The sequence below is a fragment of the Pyrus communis genome, chromosome 11 (assembly GCF_041283825.1).
Source record: "Pyrus communis isolate YQ-2024b chromosome 11, ASM4128382v1, whole genome shotgun sequence".
NCBI classification, from domain to species: Eukaryota; Viridiplantae; Streptophyta; class Magnoliopsida; order Rosales; family Rosaceae; genus Pyrus; species Pyrus communis.
In genome coordinates, this window is record NC_142575.1 from 1,411,179 (window position 1) to 1,430,163 (window position 18,985).

An 18,985-nucleotide genomic window follows, 5' to 3' on the forward strand; every position below is an offset into this window, starting at 1 on the left:
TATTAATTTAATCTATATATACTAATATTTTATTATTAAATTATCATTTTCCTTTCTAGAACTATCTTCCTTCTTTTTATTTTGATCAAGCTCTGATTCATATTCCTCTCTCATTTTTTTTGTCCGCCCACTGCATCCCTCCCCTCTCCCATTTCTCTGCCATTTTATCTGTGGCACTTCAAATCTTTCTCTGCCTCTTTTATTCGAAGATTTTACAAATCTCTCTCTTCCTCTTCACTGCAAATCTTTGTCTGCCTCTTCTATTCCTCTCACAAAATCCCTTTCAAATCTTAAAATCAAACCAAAGAACAAGAACGAAAATGAAAATTTGGGAGTTGGAGGCGGGATGCATGCGTGAGTGGCTCGAAGGTGGGGAGATGGGGTTGAATCTGCTTTCGGTTTCTCAATTTTCTGGGTTTTTGGCTTTTTGGATTTTTTGGTTTTCTGGGTTGAAATTTTGGGAGTTGGATTTGGTATTGAAAAGGGAAGGGCTACAGATCCACGAAATGAATTTACAAAAACTCCATGAAATGGGTTTCTCAAAGAAGAGTTTCTGACCACAGATCCATGGTGGCTTCGCTGGAATAGGAGTCTTACGGGAAAAAAATAGCAGTCGGGAGGAGAAAGGTAGAGAACTGACGAAGAGTGAAGCGGAAAGGGGCGAAGGAGAGCTGGTCTTAGCAATCCGCCCAATTTCGGGGGGTCTCGCTAAGACCGCCTAGTGAGGCATTTAGTCTAGGCGAGTCCCCTTTAGTCTCATTAAAGATAATCCCGGCTGCTAACAAACATGGTATTTCAGTCACTATTAATCCTAGCCAATCCAGTGAAACTTAAGGAGGCCAAACAAACACCCCCTTAAGTCTTAGTGAATCTATCGTTTTGATGGGATACGCATTCTACGAAACTAATTTCAATGATCCAACCGTCAAACATGTTTGTATATAATTCGAGATCGTATACGAAAAAAATCGCAAAAAACAAACATTCTGGGATGAAGTAACAGGACAAAAATTTTTGACGGTTATCAACAAAAAATGACGATTTAACGGTTATTTTAAGTCCGATTTTGATGATTTTTTACAGCTACACTCCTTGAACCTATATGAATACAATGAATGAATTCGATCTTCAAATTAAAATATTTATACTAGTGGATACCACAAAATCTTAAGTTATACTTAATGAAAGTGTGAATAAACTCTTAAGTCTTAGTGAATCTATCGTTTTGATGCGATACGCATTCTACGAAACTAATTTCAATGATCCAACCGTCAAACATGTTTGTATATAATTCGAGATCGTATACGAAAAAAATCGCAAAAAACAAACATTCTGGGATGAAGTAACGGGACAAAAAATTTCGACGGTTATCAACGAAAAATGACGATTTAACGGTTATTTTAAGTTCGATTTTGATGATTTTTTACAGCTACACTCCTTGAACCTATATGAATACAATGAATGAATTCGATCTTCAAATTAAAATATTTATACTAGTGGATACCACAAAATCTTACGTTATACTTAATGAAAGTATGAATAAACTCTTAAGTCTTAGTGAATCTATCGTTTTGATGGGATACGCATTCTACGAAACTAATTTCAACGATCCAACCGTCAAACATGTTTGTATATAATTGGAGATCGTATACGAAAAAAATCGCAAAAAACAAACATTCTGGGATGAAGTAATGGGACAAAAAATTTCGACGGTTATCAACTAAAAATGACGATTTAACGGTTATTGTAAGCCCGATTTTGATGATTTTTTACAGCTACACTCCTTGAACCTATATGAATACAATGGATGATGATCAATGAAAATTGATGATTTTGTAAAAAGAATAAAATGCAAGCTTTGAGTTACATTGGCAAGGTTTAAACTTTTGAGAAATGCTCATCTAATCCATTATAGTAAATAACAACCAAATGTTATCAAAGTTATCAAAATAACAACAAATTAAATGTTATCAAAGTCATCTAATCCATTATAGTAAATAACAACCAAATGTTATCAAAGTTAAACTTTTGAGAAATGCTCATCTAATCCATAATATATACTTATATTACTAAATATTATAAGTTTATGTTATATTTAATATTGTTAATTTAACATAAATGCTTATAAATATTATTCATTCCATTTTCTCAAAACAACTCAAATTATGTTCATCTAATCCATTCTAGTAAATAACAACAAAAAATTATCAAAATAAAAACAAATTAAAATAACAATTACAGTGCAAAAAAAATTGATTCAACTTAATAAATTTATTTATTAAAATATTATATGAGATAACATAACTGATTACTTTTTAATTTTGGATTAAATTTTTTTATTTTTTTTGTTTCTATTTTTATCCTTGTTCTCTTTTTTTTGTAAGTTAAAACTTTTTTTTTATGTTGGGCGGGAATTTTCCCCGTTTTTTTGCACGGGGGAATGGGTTGGAAGACTTTGTCAGTCATTATCATGTCAAATTATGCTTATATTGGCTTTAACCGATGCAAAATTATACACTTTCGAGACTATCTGCTACAATGGATTTTCTGTTAGAGACACTACACAAATTTGTTCTTATTTCGACGCAAATTTTATCTTATTTCAACACAAACTTGTTCTTATTTCGACGTTATAAAAATCTGTCGGTCTAACGTCGGTTTTAACCGACGCAATGTGGCCTAATTTCGACGGTATTGACATAGTATGTCAGGCTATAATGATGGTTGAGTCAGACGGTACTGTCAGGCTTTCAGTCAAAAGCTATAATGATGTTGAGTCAGACATAGTGTCGGTTTTAAGCGACACAATGTGTCCTTATTTCGACGCAATGGGTCCTTATTTCGACACTGTGCCACATAACGTTGGTTTTAACCGACGCAATGGTCTTCCATTGAAAAGTATGTCAGGCTTTCTGCCTAAAGATGTCAGGTTACGTGTGTAGGCTTTCTGTCAAAAGTATGTTAGGTCGAGTCAAACCTTGTGTCGGTTTTAACCGACGCAAAGTGTTCATATTTCGACGCTATGCAATTATCCATATTTAATCTTCTTTATTTCCTATCTCTTCCGTGATTCCACTCCATTTCTGGTGTACTCTCGTCTCTATCCCCCATTTCTGTCTCACTCTCGTCTCTATCCCCCACTTCTGTCTCTCGTCTCTATCCCCCATTTCTGGCCTACTCTTTCCCCCATTTCAGCCATATTCCTTCTCCTTCCATTAAATTTTGCTATGGATAGTTCTCGTGAAGATCAACGTTGTGAAGAACGTCATTTGGAAGAGGACGAGGGTGCTGCTGGTTCTTTTTTGAATTGTTATTAATCTCAGTTTTTATTTTTATTTTTTTGTGTGTGTGTTTGAACTATTATTATTGCTAAACTGAAAATATACATTTGTTTCCTGGTTTTTAATTGTGTGTTTGTATTAACAAGGTACATCTCAACGGAGGCGTGGACCCTCAATTCCTAAATGGACGAAACAGCTTTGTTCGTTTGATTCGTCCGGAAAATGCATTAGTGATAATGCTAGTGCTTTTTCAAAACATGTAGCAGCGGAGGTTAGGGACTATAGAAATCTGCCGTTGGAGAAAGATTGGCGTAAGGTTACAGAAAAAGATAAGGAAGCTTTCTGGAATAGAATAAAGGTATAGGTGTTTTTATTTTTAGTTGAAAATAGAAGAATAAGTCAATGATTGTAATAATAATTGACTAGCGTGATTTTTTTTGTTTTTTGTTTTTATGTATGTAGGGAAATATTTTTTTTGAAGATGCAGATATAGTAAAAATGCCTTTGATCCGTCATATGACGCTTAAGATTGCAGAGCATGCGCACAAAGAGTTTAGAAATAAGTTAAAAAAAAAGTATTATACTAAAAGAGCAGAAGAGGTGCGCAGCGAGCCTCCTCCTGATGTGATTCCTGCCCAGTGGGATGATTTGTTGACATATTGGAATAGAGACAAAACAAAGGTAAACCTTACACGATTTATTTCGTTATAACTTTAAATTTGCCTAATATAATCTTTTTTTTTTCTTTCGTTTTTTTTTTCCAGGAGGTTGCTAAAAAAAATAAGATTAATCGGGGATTGAAATCAATGAACCATACCACTGGTACAAAATCCTTTGCAAGAGTGCGGGAAGAATATGTATGGATTGTACATTTTGAAGAAATGATTAATTTTAAATAATTATATTTATTTTTAGTATGAGGTTTGCTTATATTGTCTGTAGGAAATTTTATTTTTGATAAAGCGGAAGAAGCATGGGAAAGAAGCAGATCCTGTAGCCTTTTTTCGTGAATGTCATACACGAAAAGATAAAACATGGATTGATGAAACATCGGAGCGTACAGGGGTAATAGATTTTTTCGTGTTAGTATTTGATTTTATTAGTATTTATTATCTTTAGCTTATTTTTCTGTTTTACGATTGAATTTTTGTTTTTAAAAATTGTAATGCAAGTCAACAATGGAGAGCAATCTGCAAACATTGATTGAGTCGGGCCAGGAGGATAGTGAAGATCTTAGGACCCAAGTTTATGTTGATACTATGGGTCCTGAGAGGCATAATAGAGTCAGAGGATACGGTCATGGTGTGACTCCTGATATGGTGTCTTATGCATCTTCTTCATCTTCTACATCAATTTCCTCCAGGAGATCATCTAAGAGTTCAATGGCGTTGCTGATGACTCAAAATAATGAGTTGAAAATGAGGGACGAAAATAATAATAAACGGATTTCGAACCTAGAGAACAAGCAAAATCAGTTGTTTGCATGGTTTTTTCAAAGATTTCAGCCACAACCACCGTATAACCCGGGAACCCAACAATCAGGCCAGAGTCAACCTCCTCAACAGTCGGGCCAAAGTCAGCCTCCCCCTGCATATCCGTATGCTGGCCATAATCAGCAACCTTCATATCCTGTGTATCCGATGCCTGCGCAGCCCATGCCATACATGCAGTAGCAGCCCATGCCATACATGCAGCAGCCACCTTATCAAGTGCCAGTATATCGACCTGAGATGGCTGCTCCTAGTGGATCTTTTCCTGAAGTTCCAGCTGGGGGGTTTTCTGGAATGCTTGCAGGTGTTGGATTTGATGTGGACTTGTCGAGGATTTTTGGATCAGATGGAGGATCTCAAGGAGAAGGTTCTCAAGCAGAAGGATTTGGACGACGTTCAGGCGCAGATTCGGTTGGGTAGTTTAATTGGTTCTTTTTCTTGTCGGTTAAATACGACACTATAATTGTTTTATCTTTTTGTTTTTTTATGTTATGTTTGTAATGTCGGATTTAATGCTTGTTACGACGGACAACTTTTTGGATTTTATGTGAAATGTTAGATGTACAGTTTGGCACTATTGTTTTTGTTATTTATTTTCATTAATGTTTATTTAGATCTTAAAATTTATTATTTTGATTATATAATTTATTGTAGTTGGAATTAATTGAAATTGCATGCAGTTGTCGATCTATTTTTATTATTATTAACAGATATAGTGTCGGTTAAGACCGTTACTAGATTTTATATTTTATTTATTTAATTGTTATCTAACGTCGGTTTAAGGGATATTTTATTTAATTAATTTTAATATAATGTCAATTAAAAGAGACAGTAGATTGCATACTTTATTATTAAATAGCTGATGCACGTGTAAGTATGCGTCGCTTTAAACCGACGTTAAGATTAGTGTCGCTTTAAACCGACGCTGTGTAGTGGCGGATTAAGCTCAAAAAACGACACTGAAGCCCTTTCGCGACGCTAGCAATAGTGTCGCTATTGAAATGTGACATTACATTGTTTAATGTCGGATTTGTGCCAAATTTTCGACAGAAATTTGATTTCTCGTCGGTTTTTCCTCCGCCGGTGATAACATATATTGTAGTAGTGCAAGTCTTCCCCATCGATTTTTTCAACGAAACACGACCGGTTGTCATGTGATTTAGACGAAACTCATCGTTTTCACCAACAATTTTTTGAAATTCCAGAAGAATTTCATGAGTTTTTAATTAGATTCAATCGAATCCTTTCGATTCCCCCCCCCCCAACGTTAAGATTCCATTTCCGTCGTTCAATTTTGGTTTTCTGATGAACCAACGGCTTGCACCGACCATGGAACACTGCCTAAAGCGATGCCGCTGACTAGCTTCGACGGATGCCCACACCCAGCGCCGTTAGGGTGGCCTGAAGATCCCACCTGAGCCTTAACGGGCCTCGAATTCCATTCGATCCATTCGCACAACACCTTTATTTTTTTGCCTGCTTGTGCTAAGAGTTTTGACCCACATCACCAGCCCTTTGGGCTTTGGTGATAACCTGACCTGAGAACCAGTTTATCCCATCTAAGCTCTTTCCGTTTCTCCCATGTAGTGTGAAACACAGAATCTTAGTTTCTACTGGTGTATATGTGTGTACAGCATTGGATCCCAGCTTCGTTGGAGTATCTATGCTCCCGTGTTTGCATCATAGCTGATCTGTGCCCTTTATGGGCCCCTATCTTGGGCTTGCGCATGCAGCCACTTATTTTGTGATGCTAGGCCAACCTGCATGCTCTGCCCGAGACCAAACCTGCCCAATATTCAGGCCTGGGACGCACGACACCTATTTGATTAGCCTACCAGTGGGCTTTGGCCTTATTTTGGGCCCTGAGTTTAATCGCCTAATTATTTTAGGCCCAATGAGTTTTTATATTTTTCAGCCACACTTTAAATTTGACCCGAACTCTGAATAATTAATTTAATTATAATTATAAACTTGAAGTTCTATTTGCAATTTTCTTGTTGCATATTTCTGTATATATATATTTGTGTTTGCCTGCAGGAACATATGAACCTGAAGTTCATAATTACTTTGAAATCTGAAGTTTTTATAAATTTACCTTGTTTGAAAACCTAAAGTTTTTCATTAAAAACCTAAAGTTTTTCATTAAAAACATCACCTATGAAAACCCGAAGTTTTTCATGCAAATTTAAACCAATACATGTCTATTAGAACTAGAATGTTCTACTCATATGTGAATTAATTGATTTTTCTCCATTAGAGTAACCACATCTTGTCCATCTATTTTGTGATAGAAACATGTCGAATTTGAACAAACTCGACTTCACCGCTTTAAAGGTCTCTGGAATGAACTACCTTAAGTAGGTCTAAGATGTAAAACTCCATCTCACTGCAAAGATTTGCGTCCCGCCATTGAAGATGAGACAGACAATCCGGTTGGCGAAGCTGAGAAAGCCACCGCTATGATCTTCATCCGAGGACATATTCATGACGCTCTGCAAACTGAATATCTTGCTGAGGAGGATCCATGAGCACTATGGGTCGCTTTGGCTGATCGTTTTGATCACCAAAAGAACATCTTTTTGCCTGAAGCAAGACATGATTGGCAGCATTTGTGCTTCCAAGACTTTAAGTCTGTGAATGAATATAATTCTAAAGTTTGTCGAATCCGATGACTTCTCAAGTTTTGTAACGAAACTTTGACCGAAGAAGATCTCCTTGAGAATACCTATTCGACCTTCTCTGCTACTAATATTGTCCTGCAGCAACAATATAGAGCTCAGAAGTTAATTAAAGTTTTTAGATTTGATCTATGTTTTACTTATCACTAAAAAGAAAAATCAGCTGTTAATGAAGAATCATCAAGCTCGATTTACTGGGGCGACTGTTGTGCCTGAAGCACACTATAGCACAAACCAACGCCCACAATGCCAAAAGAGGCGTGGTAGGGGCGGCCAGAAGCCACCCCGAGGTCGACAGAGTCAATGCCTACTTAAGTGAGGAAACAAAGCCCAGAAGTGCCCAAATCTTGCTCCCAAGGCCCTGAATTTCAAAAATAAGGGTAAAACACCTGAAACCATGGCTGCGGATATATGTTATCGCTATGGTTCAAAAGACCATTGGTCCCGTGTTTTCCGAGCTCCCCAGAAGGTTGTAGTTAAATATCGTTCTCGTCGTAAGAAGTTTGAATCACACTTTATGCAAGTGGACAAACCGGAGACTACAATGATGAAGGTTTCTGACTTTCAAGAGGATACCATCCCTATGGAAGATTAGAATCTTAAACATAAACTATTTTTTAGTTGAAATAAGACGTTGGGGTCGAATTCCGCAGGATGTTGCTGAACCCCCCTTGTTTTTTGGTTAAATTTTGAACTATTTTTTCCTTTATGCTTGGATTATTTGTTGGTGGTTTGTTTTTGGATATTAAGTTTTTAATTAATTACCATCCTTGAATAAATGAAATTATTTTGAATGGATATTTGTTTTTAAGAACTTTTATGCATGTGACCGATTCAAATTAATTTTTCATTCTAGGTATGACTAGTGGGGAAGTTAGTTGTCTGGCAGATTGTGCAACCACGCACACCGTTTTGCATGAACACATCTATTTCACTAACTTTATACCTAAGAATGCACATCTAACAACCCTCTCAAGCTCATCCAACCTGATTGAAAGATACGGTAAGGCATGTATAATGTTGTCCAATAGTATAATCTTGACCATTGATGAGGCACTTTATTCTCCACGTTTCGGATTAACGTTGTTAGGTTTCAAGGATATTAGAGAAAACAATTACCACGTAGAAAACAAAGTTGAATTTCTATGCATAGTATTCTACGAATATGACCAGAAGCATATTCTAAAAAAGATTGAGCATATCTCGAGTGGTCTATATACTACAACCATACACCCCATAGAATGCCACTATGTGGTCGGCCTTACCTCTAGGACTGCGCACGAAATTACACTTTGGCATGATAGTTTGGGACATCCTGAGCGAATAGCGATGTGCAGTATCCTCAAATCATTACACGGGCATCCACTAACCCGAGGTTTAGGTTCGATTCAAGGAATCACATGTGAAACCTGTTTCATGGGAAAACTTATCATTAAGCCTTCTTATAACAAGATTCGTTCGAATCCTCCCATTTTTCTACAACGGATTTAGGGGGACATTTATGGACCAATTCATCATTTCTGCGGACCATTTAGATATTTTATGATTTTGGTTGACGCTTCCACACGTTGGTCACATGTGTGCTTGTTATCCACAAAGAACGCTGCATTCTCCAAACTTTTGGCTCAGGTTATCAAGCTCAGGGCTCACCATCCTAATTATCCGATCAAATATATTCGATTGGATAATGCTGGAGATTCACATCTAAAACTTTTGATGACTATTGCATGTTGGTTGAGGTTGAAGTTGAACATCCAGTACGCCATGTTTACACCGAGAACGGCCTACCATAGGCATTCATTAATCGCTTACAAATGATTGCTCAATCATTAGTCATATGTACCAAGCTCCTGATCACTGCTTAGGGCCTTGCAATATTGCATACAACTAAGTTGATCCGCCTGAGCTATGTTGCGACACAATCATATAGCGCCCTTCAGTTGGTTACCAGATACGAACCCGACATATCACATATGCACGTTTTTGGTTGTGTGGTCTATGTGCCGATTTGACCGCCCTTACATACAAAAATAAGGCCTTAGCGAATAATGAGAATCTATGTCAGATATGATTCTCTTTCGATCATTCGTTACTTAAAACCTTTGATAGGCGATCTGTTTACCGCTCATTTTGCTGATTGTCACTTCTATGAGACAGTCTTCCCATCATTAGGGGGAGATAAGAATGTCAACGTTCCTGAAGAACGATGTGAAATATCGTGGACGACTCCCAATTTGTCTCATTTAAATCCCCACATCGCTCAGTCTGAAATTGAAGTGCAGTGCATATTAGATCTCCAGATGATAGCTCAGAGCATGCCAGATGTTTTCAACAATCTAGCGCGAGTGACAAAATCACATATTCCAGCTGCGAATATGGATGTACCAAATGTACGACAGACTTCCTTCCTGGAGGCCCAGGACACCACTTTGGCTAATCCACGTACATTAGCGGCTAGCCAATCATCTGCCCCTACACAAAAGCATGGCAGAACTCTTAGTTCAAAGGATTCACACCCCTAGAAAAGAAAACCCACAACATAAGCACCTGAAGAGCCGACCGTGAATCCAACTGTTGCTTACTCATTATATCCAACTCATGAGGAAATTCTACATTACGGAAGTGTCATTGAAGAGACGAAACTTTCTTCCAAGAATCATGAGATTTCGGTCTATTATGCTAGCTTAGATGATGTATGGTGTAGAAATAAGATGATCGTCAACAATGCATTAGCATTTGCAGTAGCTACTGAGATCATGTTGAGCGATGACATTGAACCGCATGCCATTGATGAATGTTGATGTAGAACTGATTGGTCAAACTGGAAACAAGTAATCCAAGTCGAACTCGATTCGCTTGCGAAACGTAAGGTGTTTGGACCTGCAGCTCATACTCCTCCACATGTGAAGCCCATTGGCTACAAGTGGGTTTTCGTTCGAAAACGTAATGAGAAGAACGAAATTGTGTGTTACAAAGCTCGTCTTGTTGCGCAAGGCTTCTCATAACACCCTGGGATTGACTATGACAAAACTTATTCACTCGTTATGGATGTGATTACTTTTCGCTACTTTATCAGTTTGGTAGTTTCTGAAAAAACTGAATATACAGCTGATGAACGTAGTAAATGCGTATCTTTATGGGGATCTTAATACGAAAATTTACATGAAAGTTCCCGAAGGACTTACGTTGACTGGGTCAAATATTTCCATATCTTGGAACACACTCTCAATTCAGCTAAGGCATTCACTTTACTGTTTGAAGCAATCCAGAAAAATATGGTATAACCATCTGAATGAGTATTTAACTAGTCAGGGATATATGAACAACGAACTATGCCCTTGTGTGTTCATTAAGAAGTCACATTCCAGATTTACGATTGTTGCAGTATATGTCAATGACATGAATCTTATCAGAACTCCTAAAGAGCTCGCGAGAACTGCTGCGCACCTGAAGTCGAAATTTGAGATGAAAGATCTAGTAAGGACTCGATATTGTCTCGGTCTTGAGATAAAGCATTGTTCGGATGGAATCTTAGTTCATCAATCGAACTACACCCAAAAGGTGTTGCGCCGCTTAAACGAGGATAAAGCTAAGCCTTCAAGTACTCATATGGTCGTTCGATCACTAGATGCAAAACGATATCTTTTCCATCCGAATGAGGATGATGAAGAGATTTTAGAGCCTGAAGTTCCTTATCTAAGTGCGATAGGTGTTTTATTGTACTTAACTTAATGCACTAAACCTAACATCTCCTTCTCTGTTAATCTTTTGGCAAGATACAGTAATGCACCAACATGCAGACACTGGACTGGCGTTAAAGACATCTTTCGCTACCTTAAGGGTACTACATATTTAGGCTTGTTCTATCCCTACAGATCCTTGAATGATGTCACACTCTCTGCTTCTCAAGTTAATCTCGCCTTATTGGTTATGCCGGCGCATGATACTTATCTGATCCGCATAAGACGCGTTCTCAAACGGGTTATATCTTTACCGTTGGAGGCACCACAATCTCTTGGAGGTCAATTAAACAAACCTTAGTTACCACTTCGTCTAACCATGCTAAAATTATCACCTTACATGAAGCAACTCAGGAATGTTTTTGGTTGAAAGCAGTAGTGAACCATATTTGAAGCTTCTGCGATCTTTACCCCGTTGTAGATGTCCCGACGACGATTTATGAAGACAACGCAGCATGCATCAAACAACTCAAGAAGGGTTATATCAAAGGAGACAACACCAAGCATATTACGCTGAAGTTCTTCTTCTCACATTAACAACAAGAGTATCAGAAGATTGAAGTCACGCAAATCTGTTCGCAATACAATCTGGTCGACCTCTTCACCAAATCAGTGTCGAAGACGATGTTTCAGAAGCTTGTTGAAGGAATTAACATGCGTAAACTTTCTGAGTTGTAACATTATTAGTTCTTTTTAGAATTGTGTCAAACTCAAGGGCAGTATCCTGAAGTATACTTGCTTGATTTTAATGTACTCTTTTTCTCTACGATTAAGAGCATTTTTCCCACTGGGCTTTTACTACCTAATGAGGTTTTAACGAGGCACCCACCTTGGACTGGTCATATTCCTGATGACGTCCCGTAGACGTTTCTTTTTACTTTGCATTTCTCACTCATTTTTCCTTAGACTAAGGATTTTGTTCCTACTCTGGATTTTTACCATAGCCATAGGATTTTTTGTGATACTTACTTCTTTATTCAAGTTCCTACCTTATTGAGAATAAGCATTGTTCCCATAATCAGTGTCAACGAGTCGACTTCCTCAACCTCTACATGATGCTGAATCCACTTAAGTATTCACACACTCAAGAGGGAGTGTTGTAAACTTTCCTAGTTTATGTGTGATTGTATAAATCATAGATTAGATTTTATTCTAGTTATTCTTTCCTATTAGGACTTGTATTCCTTGGAGAAGAAGAATTTCTTCTCTACCTTATTACTATAAATAAAGGCACTACGTAGGGGAAATAATATATCTCTCAACACACATTCCTCTACAATTCTACAAACACATCTCTCTTCTTGCAGCTGACCCCCTTCCCCTTGTCAGATAAAATAGGCTACAACAGCAACTAAATTAAATTTTAGCTAAACTTCAACTGGACTTTCTAGTTGTATGTTAATTAAAAAAAGATACTTTAGACTTTCTAGGTGTCTGCTAATTAAAAAGAGTGTGTTTAGATTCAGTCCAAAAATCTAATTTGTTTTCAAAATTGAGTCTACTTGTCACATACTTATATAATAATAAGACTATAAAATGTTTCAACCGAAATTTATTTAAGATAGTATTGAATACAACTAATTATAAAGAGGTAGATTATAAGCAAAAAATATCTATAATATATGCAACTAAAATCGATTTATCTGTGATATACGTAGATTATCGACAAAAAAGTTATGATATCAGTATATTTTTTGAGTTGAGCAATAGCAGTACTGCATTAGTTAGTTAGATGTTAGATTAGCTACCGATGGGGTTCGAAACTACATCGTCATGCAAGGGCATAACACATTTCCACCACTGTGGTAAATGATCACTTGCATTAGTATAGTATTTAGTAAAGAGACTGAATGCTCTACAGTTGAAGGAATTTATTTTTACAATTCCTTAAAATTTTCAGTTTTATCACAGACTAAACAAAAAGATAATCAATGGACCTATTTTTAGAAAGTGGACTATTCCTAATAATAACATCACAAAATTGGCTTTATATTGAATTTATCCTTAAAAAGAATACTATGATGTCTAGTTTCTGAGAGTTACAACAAGTAGCGGCCTATATAACTAAACAAAAGATGTTTATTAGTGATTGTAATTTGGAGTGCGTGATTACTATTTTTGAGTATTTACGACCATTAAAAAAGATATCTATAATCTATTTACAAGGAACTAGTAGAGTTCATTTTTAAGATGGTAAAGACTTAGTGCGTGTTATGTTTAGGATTGGGCCTTTAAATTCCAACTTTAAATTTCAAGTAAATAGTTTCATTTCTAAATTTTTACAATTCATAGTTATAGTCTCCTTCACTCTTACACACCCACTACCCAAGCCTCTGCCACCATCATGCCACAACCACCTTGCCATCACCACCTGCACCACGCCCACCATTATCGTCGTTTGTGCCGCCACTGCAACCGTTACTCCACTCCCATCACCATTGTTGAAAACACCACAACTATGACTTTCACTATATACACCGCTACCAATCATCAAACAGCCTTCACCACCCACTAGACTATCACCTGGCCCCTAGCACATTTACCAACTTGCACCTTCTGTATTTAAATTTTATTATACTTTTAAATTGTGTAATGTTAGGGAGATCAAATTTCTAAATCAAATTTTGTAAAGCAAATGATGTAGATGTTGATGATTGAATTATTACTTAAGTGTTGTTTAACGTGTTTATTTCTTATTAGTGACATATAATTTGGTTTGTAAATTTGGTTTAAAAAATTAGTCTCCTTAACATTATCATTTTAAATTATTAGACAAATAAAAAAGCTCACAAATTCTAAAAATATTAAAATCCATAATTTCAAATCCTGTCATTTTGAAATTAATTAGTAATTTTAAATCTCCTCTTCTGGACAGAGAGTTAAGAAAATAACTTAGAAATAAAATGACATCCGTAATTCACTCTCAATATCTAATCTAAGTAAATTAAATACATAATTTCCAACAGGTTGTACATTTGCGTTTTCTATTTATACCTGACAACTTGATGATCTGAGATTTGATTCACCAACTAGACTCCGCCGCCATGGCCGTCCAGTTCAACTTCGACTAGGTTGCTGTTGGGGTGGGGTGTTAGCACAGCTATTCATTCATCACATAATTCTATCTAGTTGTAGAGCTCTAGATGGACTCACTGTTCTAAAATTCGGTCACAAAATCGGAACGTATATTAGACGGACGCCTGGACAGGAATAGGCGGAGCTGTCAGGGGCTGGGAGGACGTATATGGAGAACGCCGAAATCTGGAAAAAAAAATATTTGTTGCAGAGGCTCCGTTCGGTGTTCGCTCGAAGAAGAGCCTGCCTTTTTACCTCTTTACGATGGTCCCCCCATCTTCTCTTTTCCTTCTTTTATTTTCTTTTAATTTATTAGCCCCTCGTCATCGTCTCTTATACTCCTATCCTATCTCACCAAAACAATCATTTTATGATCTTATTTTTATTTTATTCTTTTCTAGGTATTATTTAATGAATTTTTTTAGACCACACCATATAATATGGACTCAAAACTCTCACCTTAAACATACATTCTTTAAAAAAATAAAAAATAAAAAATACATGTTATATAATAAATTGAATTAAATGATATAATATATATATATATATATATATATATAATTTACACAAAATTGTCTAGCCTTACCTTGACGCTAGGTCTTATCTCGCCACCCGACTATCATCTAGATAGACTTGTATGCTTTTAAATTTTTGTTCCCTACTTTGGATGTTAGTACGTTCTTTCTAAAACAAAATTTTTAATTCTTTGCCAAACGGACCCTATGCATCAAAATTCAGAAATGCTTTTTATTTTCATAGTTAGCATAAAATCCTCTCCACTATTGAGCCTATAGTTGCTCAGACATTTATAGGACCTGGATCCTCTTTGAGGCAAACCCTCGGGATCCTGCTGAGCGAGAAACATGGGTCGTTGAATTTCGATCCAACGGCTACAGACAGGAGGATCCCTCTTAAAGTTATAATAGTTATAGTCGTTGGATCGAAATCCAACAGCCCATGTTTGTCGCTCAGCAAGATCCCGAGGGTTTGCCTCAGAGAGGATCCAGTTCCACATTTATAGGCTGTCTACTTTGTTTTGGGGTAGAGAATTTAATTTAATTACTAAACTCAAATTAAGAGGTGTAAAAAGGCAAAAACGCCCATGTAACTTAGAGTTAAATATAGAATAGGCCCTTTCATCGCATTCTTGCTAGATGGTGATCTACAAGCTATTCCGCTACGAGTAGTCATTCCACATGCCCCTGATCACAAAAACTTCTGGAATATAGACCCTATTGGCCCAGAAGACAGGACAACCGATTTGGGGACATGGCCTGGGCAGAAGGGGAAATTCATGAAATTCTACTCTGAAATTCAAAGATGTGGTAGAAAGGCTAACTACGTCATCCACAGGATCACGTCGTAAATGGTTGACACAATTGGGAGAAAATACAAGACATGTTGTCTGAACAAAACCACATCCAATGGCATCCCTTCTTACTCCTATAATTGACAAGAACTTATTTATACCGAGTTCGTCGCTATGTTAACATTTTAACTCAATAATGCAGTACCATATAAAGAGATATTTACACATATCAGTCTATATTGGATCAAGACGCCACGTAGTTTCCCGAGGGGTGCATGCAAAACTTGCCAACCCGCTTGGCGGCTGTTGAGGGCTTCCCCCTGTTTTGCGTCGTCCTTGTTTTGATTGGTCGTTCCGGGTGTGCTTTGATATGAAAGAGCGACAACTTTTTCCAATTATCAAGTTGAACACAAACGTCCATGAAAACATGCCGTGAATTGACGTAGCGTTTGTCATTATATAAGGGCGGCGGATAGAATTTGAAAAGAGTGTGGGCTAATATCTATAATCCCATGCTTCAACGTTGGATTTGTTATTTTCTTTCCTTTTTGCTGCAAAACCCGACGATATGGGACCAGGGACATGAACCTTCCCTGCTTTCCGCACACAGCCAACCCTTAACCTTTTTTTCTTTTATCAAACGTCAACCCTTAACAACCAGTCATAACACTAACTCAACCCAAAATTGAAAGGGAAAATGAAGTAACAATTTTAGCTTCACACGTGAAACTTAGATGGGAGCTATTAATGAAATTTTTAATTTTGGGTTTGAATTCTTACGGACTTATCCATAAGAGCTTAATTTCTAATTATTTTATACAAGGTTATCTTCTAAATACTCTATAACCACAAAAATTATTCATCCAATTTAGCCTATACTTAAAACAAATAATCTAGCCCATATACCTAAGATGTGATGTGTAAGTGCACTACAAGAAAAGGGAAAATAAGGTAAAGAACCCGTGGCCAATATGAAAATGTGACTTTTTACCACGCTTTGAACTGTGGCCAGACCTTCTAGTTCAAAAAAGTTGACCAACAGTACACGAAGTATGGAATGGAATGGAATGGCAGGGCAATGAAGATAAGAAAAATATCATAATTACAACAAAATCAAATAACAATCTGATTCCTTATAAGATTCATCACACTAATATTCAATCATACAATACACATGAAATACGGAAATCAAAGCATATTTGTAAAAATGCATAAAGTGCGAAAGAATGAAATCGATCAAAGCAAGCGTAGCAGCTCTTGAACTGACTCCCTTGAATGGAATAAGTTATCAATGTAGTGTATCAGAGGATCCAACGCAGTAACTGTCCTTTGCATCTGAACAAAAGCCGATACCTCTGACAAAATAGAATACCAAACAAACTGTGTTACCAATCAAGTCCAACCCTCATGGATCAATATAGAACTAGGGTTACAGTTATAGCAAATAAGCAACAAGTATACCAAGACATGCATGCAGTGCAAAGCAGAAGCACTTACATGCAGGCATGGCCATTCTCGGTACAAACAGAAGTAGCCTTCTACTTCCTATATCCTTTATGAACTCTAGTAACGAAATAGGTTTGTAGTTTTGTGAGATTCGACTGGTATGGAAGCAGGGACTGCTACCTTGTTTTATAGCTAGGGCTTTCATCAAATCCAGCCTATTAACGAAAAAGACTTCAGCCCAAACTCTGTTAAATCAATTAGAGTCCCATAATGATTCTATATCTTGTGTTTACGTAAGAAGGGTCCTCATCGATTGTATAGGGTTAAGGCTCCAATATATTTACTTCATTAGGGCACCGAGAATCCTTGAGAGTCTAATGTCTTGTAAACCAGTCATCTAGCCTACTAAATATTCTCGGCATAATTTATTGTCATTGATATTAGAATTTACATATATAGCATTCATAGTAAGTTCATGTTAATTATGCTCAATATCTCAACCTAAGATTTTTTTTTTTTTTTTTTTTTTCCCTCTCTATATTGGATATGAAAGAAAGAACCTGCAACTGGCCACGGTAGCTATCGAAACCCAGTTTGGGAGCAGATAGTATGACGACAATGATGAGTTACATACTAGAATAGTCTTACCATCTACTTTTAGCCTTTTGAAGAACAGTGACTTTGTAGGAAGGTTTTGCAGTGCACCCGCAACAGTCTTTCTACTAGCCCATCCGTAGTAGGGGTAAAAAACTTGTTTATATGCTGTGTTAACCGGATCCATGAGAGTATTTTCGCTGTCCAAGTGAAAAAAGAAGAAGAACATGTGAACGGAAATATAAATCAAGTGGATATGAGAAAATATAACATATGAGTGGACGTAGCAGCACAACTACGGATGAAATTGTATTTGCAAATGAAAATGATCTTATAAGACATGTCAATGAAGCAATGAACTAAGAGAAGATCGAGGCTAGGGTTGAGATAAGTAAAACCTTGAGGCCATAATTTTCTCGAATATTATCTTAAGCATCTCAAGTGAACGCTTCACTCTGATGAGCATTCTCGAGCTACTACTAAAGTGCTTAATGGTATTCTTCTGTATGTCATGGTCAAGCAAGTCTTCTAGAGTATTAACTGACTTTCCTGCCTTTACAACCCCACTAACCTGATAACCACATCCACATTAATCAAAATATAACTACAAAACCCAAAGAAACACTCACATCAAAGGGAAGTATTGAACAAAATCAAAAGAAAATTATGAATAAAATCATCTTTGAAATATGTAAAATGTCTTAAAATGAGCGTTATATAACTTAAGAGCTGGTTTGAAAGTGCTTTTAAAATGACAAAAATTGTTTTTAGAGAAAATATTTTTGAGTTCTAGAAGTACTTGAAGTACTTTCTGGAATGAACACTCTTCTAACAAGCAGTTGAAGTGATTTTTCCGAATTCAGTTGCGTTTTTGCTAAGGATTTATTCTAAAAATATTTTCATCAAAAACGATTTCAGATGTTTTAAAAACACTTAAGAAATCAAACCCCTCATCAATCACAATCCACCAAAACCCTAAAGTACACCCAAATTTTGTATGAAACTTTAGAAATTTGATTCAAATTAATGTAGAAGAAAATGACAAGGTATCAAGCCAAATCTACCCATCGCCAAAAAGCATCAAACTCCTCATCAAGTGTAAGAGATGAATAATACCTTAGCAGAGTACTCGATGTCGGCGAACTTCATAGCGACGCCTAAGTGTCGAATGAGAGGAGAAACGAGATGGCAGGATTGAGTGAACTTGTCAATTTCCATGGTTGGTACCGGAGAATTCAGCTGAGCGCCCAGTTGTTCAAATTCATCTGCCAGCCTTGTCAGAATTCTCTCATCTTTCCTTCCCACTACCCTTGCCATTCTATAATTTTTGTTCACCATGTCTCTGCTCCTTTCTCAGACTTTTATAAGTCAA

At 36.7% G+C, this 18,985-nt stretch overlaps 3 protein-coding genes and 1 pseudogene across 6 annotated transcripts in view; 2 read left to right on the plus strand and 2 right to left on the minus strand.

The window, feature by feature from the left end:
• Window positions 1–14,574, minus strand: part of LOC137742188 (disease resistance protein At4g27190) — a 73,912-nt gene extending 59,338 nt beyond the window's left edge. For 2 of the 4 annotated variants that reach the window (XR_015953315.1, XM_088679694.1), the window contains exon 1: window positions 14,184–14,573. The gene's annotated coding sequence lies outside the window, so the exon portion shown is untranslated. Of the gene's footprint in view, window positions 1–14,183 lie in introns of all 4 variants that reach the window. The other 2 variants (XM_088679693.1, XM_088679691.1) reach the window with 2 other exon arrangements.
• Window positions 2,673–4,954, plus strand: LOC148692634 (uncharacterized). Its single transcript, XM_088679502.1, has 6 exons — window positions 2,673–2,898; window positions 3,428–3,639; window positions 3,744–3,962; window positions 4,046–4,138; window positions 4,245–4,346; window positions 4,454–4,954. Exons 1-6 carry the CDS (start codon window positions 2,673–2,675, stop codon window positions 4,952–4,954), a joined length of 1,353 nt encoding a protein of 450 aa, XP_088535628.1.
• Window positions 6,631–7,599, plus strand: LOC148692635 (uncharacterized; annotated as a pseudogene).
• A 2,084-nt stretch (window positions 14,575–16,658) lies between the features above and the next one.
• LOC137743711 (accelerated cell death 11) lies at window positions 16,659–18,985 on the minus strand. The gene is made up of 4 exons (XM_068483646.2): window positions 18,730–18,985; window positions 18,012–18,184; window positions 17,668–17,813; window positions 16,659–16,928 (listed from the first exon to the last, which is right to left on the minus strand). The coding sequence occupies exons 1-4, from the start codon at window positions 18,949–18,951 to the stop codon at window positions 16,810–16,812; spliced, it is 660 nt and encodes a 219-aa protein (XP_068339747.1). The 5' UTR covers window positions 18,952–18,985; the 3' UTR covers window positions 16,659–16,809.